The sequence below is a fragment of the Chiloscyllium plagiosum genome, chromosome 23 (genome assembly GCF_004010195.1).
Source record: "Chiloscyllium plagiosum isolate BGI_BamShark_2017 chromosome 23, ASM401019v2, whole genome shotgun sequence".
Classification (NCBI taxonomy): Eukaryota; Metazoa; Chordata; class Chondrichthyes; order Orectolobiformes; family Hemiscylliidae; genus Chiloscyllium; species Chiloscyllium plagiosum.
Genome location: NC_057732.1, coordinates 42,683,054 through 42,686,581, shown reverse-complemented (window position 1 = coordinate 42,686,581; position 3,528 = coordinate 42,683,054). Strand labels below are relative to the sequence as shown.

General features: G+C 42.7%; 1 protein-coding gene across 11 annotated transcripts in view; it reads right to left on the bottom strand.

Moving 5' to 3' along the window:
- Positions 1-3,528, bottom strand: part of plxna4 (plexin A4) — a 619,179-nt gene that overhangs the window by 122,595 nt on the left and 493,056 nt on the right. For all 11 annotated transcript variants that reach the window (XM_043714044.1, XM_043714049.1, XM_043714039.1 and 8 more), the window contains exon 16: positions 2,171-2,335. In XM_043714044.1, coding sequence (XP_043569979.1) covers positions 2,171-2,335 — 165 coding nt within the window. The remainder of the gene's footprint in view (positions 1-2,170; positions 2,336-3,528) is intronic.

Here is a 3,528-nt window from a genome sequence, read left to right as displayed (position 1 = left end):
TCGATGTAGCGGAGGAAAAGGTGGGGGTGGGGCCAGTGTAGTTGCGGAAGATGGACTGTTCCACATATCCTACGAAGAGGCAGGCATAGCTGGGGCCCATGCGGGTCTATTGCACGCTTGCCTCCATCAGTCAGGACACTGAGTATAAAAGTTTGCAAGTCATGTTCATAGAATCTCTACAATGCAGAGAGAAGCCTTTCAGCCCAGTGTTCTGCACCAACAAGCATCCCACCCAGATCCACCCCATTCCCATAACTCCACATTTCTCCTAGCTAACCTACACTAACCGGAGCATCCAGTGAAAACCTATGAGAACATGGGGAGAACATGCAAACTCTACACATTGAACCCAGGTACTGTGAGGCCGCAATGCTAACTGTTGAAACTGTATAACACATTACGTAGGCCATATTTGGGGTATCGTGTGTAGTTCTGGTTGCCACACTTTATGGTGAGGATTTGGAGAGGTTGCAAAAGAGGTTCACCAGAATGTTGCCTGGATTGGAGTATATTAGCTATACGGAAGGCTGATACGTAACCAGATGGAAGTACATGAGATTATGTGAGCCATACATAGTGTGGATATTCAGAGTCTTTTTCCCAGTGTGGAACTGTCAAATACTAGGGGCCACAGGTTTAAGGTGAGAGAGGAAAAGTTTAAAGGAAATGAATGAGGCAAGTTTTTTTTTACAGAGGTTGGTAGGTGTCTGGAACTCATTGCCAAGGGAGTGGTAGAAGCAGATGCAATAGCAACATTTATAAGGCATTTAGACAGATACAGGAAACAGAGGGATATGGACTGTATACAGGCAGATGGGATTAGTTTAGAATGGCATCATGATTGGCACCGACATGGTGGGCCAAAGGGCCTATTCTTGCCTTGTACTGTTTTATGATCTCTGTAACACAGAAAACAGAACACACTTCCACTCCATCCTCAGTACAGGACGATTTCAAACCTTTATAAACCAACCCAGCCTCTATTACCAGACTTCATTTCCCTATCATGATCAGAGCCTCGTGACGAAGGAATAGACGTAATAATTTAGGGAAGCAACAGATGGCTCTCTTAACATGACATCAAATTACATGGAGGTAGGCCATCGATACTGGGGAACTTTCTTTTGACAGTTGTGACTTAAGGTCTCAAGTTGCAAAAGCTTACTGAAGCCACCGTGGATGTCATCCAGTCACTGGGACATCCTGGATTGTTACATTTCAGTGGTACAAGCAAAGCCCTTGACATTGTGAGGCAGCCCGTCACGGTCAGAGAGAGGGGAATTACACAGAGGAACAGTTGAAAGCTTGGTACAAGAAGCCCTGATGAAGCAGTTGTCAAGACCCAGTGAGATTCACTGGCATTTGAACATAATTAGGAATGAAACTTCAGTTTGAGAAGATAAAGGACAGATAGCGTGCAGTTAATTTACAAAAATTATTGCAAAGGTATCAGGAGCCAAAAATCTGAAGTATCTTGACAGAGAGGGATGGGAAGAAAGAGTAAACAGATGAGGTTGAGAAACAGGAAGGAAATTAAAAATTGATAACACAGTTATAAAGAGATAAATATCTTTTGGTTGTGTCTTTAGTTTGGGACTGTTTAGTCTCTCAGAAGCATGCTGATGAATTTATAATCTTTTTACGCAAATTCTTTATTTACAGATCTTTCGATCCATTCCTTTCACATAAGCTTCTGCGACCGACTCATATGACTCAGACATCATCACAATGTTTGCTTCTGATGTCAATCCCATTACTCAGCAGATGTTGGGAATGGACAGGGAGAGAATGAGAGGGACAGGGAGAGAATGAGAGAGGCAGAAAGACGTGGGAAGGGAGAGAAGAGGGAAAAGGTAGGGAAAGGGAGGAGGAGGGAGAGGGGGAAAAAAGGATAGGGAGGGTGACAGGGTTTGATAGGGAGGAAGGGGCAAGAGAGAAGTGGAGTGAGAAGGAAAAGAAAAGAAACAAAGGGGAAAAACAGAAACTGACTGAGAATGATTACTTAACATCCTTGCCCATCTATTAGTCTATCATACTGACAAAGGATTATACCCATTAACCAGTCAGTTCTCTTTACAGATGATGGTAACTATATTTTCTATTTCTATTCCAGACTCTCCATTTTTTCAGTGATTCTGTCAGTGGATACACACTGGTGGGCTTTATTTACCTTACTATACTCCACTCTGGTTCAACCTTCACGATGGTGGGATCGTCCACATACTCAAATAATAGTTCCTTCTCAATTCTCGCCTTGTCTACCCCGACCACCACGGTGAAGTTCCCTTTGCGTGGTGCAGAGGTGGAGTTACAAATAATTCCTCCAGTGAACCTCCTGTTAGGCCGGGAAATAGGAACACTGTCAAACAACAGCAACAATCTGCATTGACATTGAACCTTTAATGCAGTAAAATGACTCAAGGCACTGTGCAGGAGTATTATCAACTAAAACAAAATCAAACACCATCAAGCCGCATGTTGGCATAGACTCGATGGGCCGAAGGACCTGTAACTATGGCTCATAAGGAGATATTAGGACAAATGTCTTAAAACATGGGGTTTAAGGAGAGCGAGGTAGAGAAGCGGAGATGTTTTGGGAGGGAATGCGAAAAAAGTAGACTTTGGCAGCTGTAGTTATGGCAACCAATGATGAAGTGATTAAAATCAGGGAGGTTACAAGGCCAAAATTGGAGGAACACAGAAATGTGGGAAGGTTGTAAGATTGAAGGAAAGTACAGCTGTTGCAAGGGGTGAGGCTGTTGAAGAATTTGTAAACAATGGTGAGGTTGTTAAAATTGAGATTAAAACTACAGTGAGAGCTCCACTTACAGCACTTAATAACAGCTTACCCCATCATTTGAGGAAGAGACATTCTTTCCTACAATTCTCCATCTCAAGATCAATTAGTCACAAATGATTAAAGAATAGATTGTAAAGTCTGTCACAAAAAGGGGCCATATATTCCTTCAAAGTATAATTTATTGTACAATAATGAGCATACATGTATATATCTCACACTTTCACATACATGCACACTCACACTCATACATTCACGTTTATACTTGCTCTGCATTTAGGTTTGCTTGATGTGCTGGAGGGTTATTTCCAGATGTTTTGTCACCCTACTAGGTAGTATCTTCAGTGGGCCTCTGGGTGAAACACTGCTGCTGATTCCTGGTTTCTATTTATATGTGTGGGTTTCTTTGGGTTGGTGATGTCATTTCCTGTGGTGATGTCATTTCCTGTTCTTTTTCTCAGGGGGTGGTAGATGGGGTCTAACTCAATGTGTTTATTGATAGAGTTCCGGTTGGAATGCCATGCTTCTAGGGATTCTCGTGCATTCACTGTTTGGCTTGTCCTAGGATGGATGTGTTGTCCCGTTGAAGTGGTGTCCTTCCTTATCTGTATGTAAGGATATTAGTGAGAGAGGGTCATGTCGTTTTGTGGCTAGTTGATGTTCATGTATCCTGGTGGCTAGTTTTCTGCCTGCTTGTCCAATGTAGTGTTTGTTACAGTCCAACCGGAACT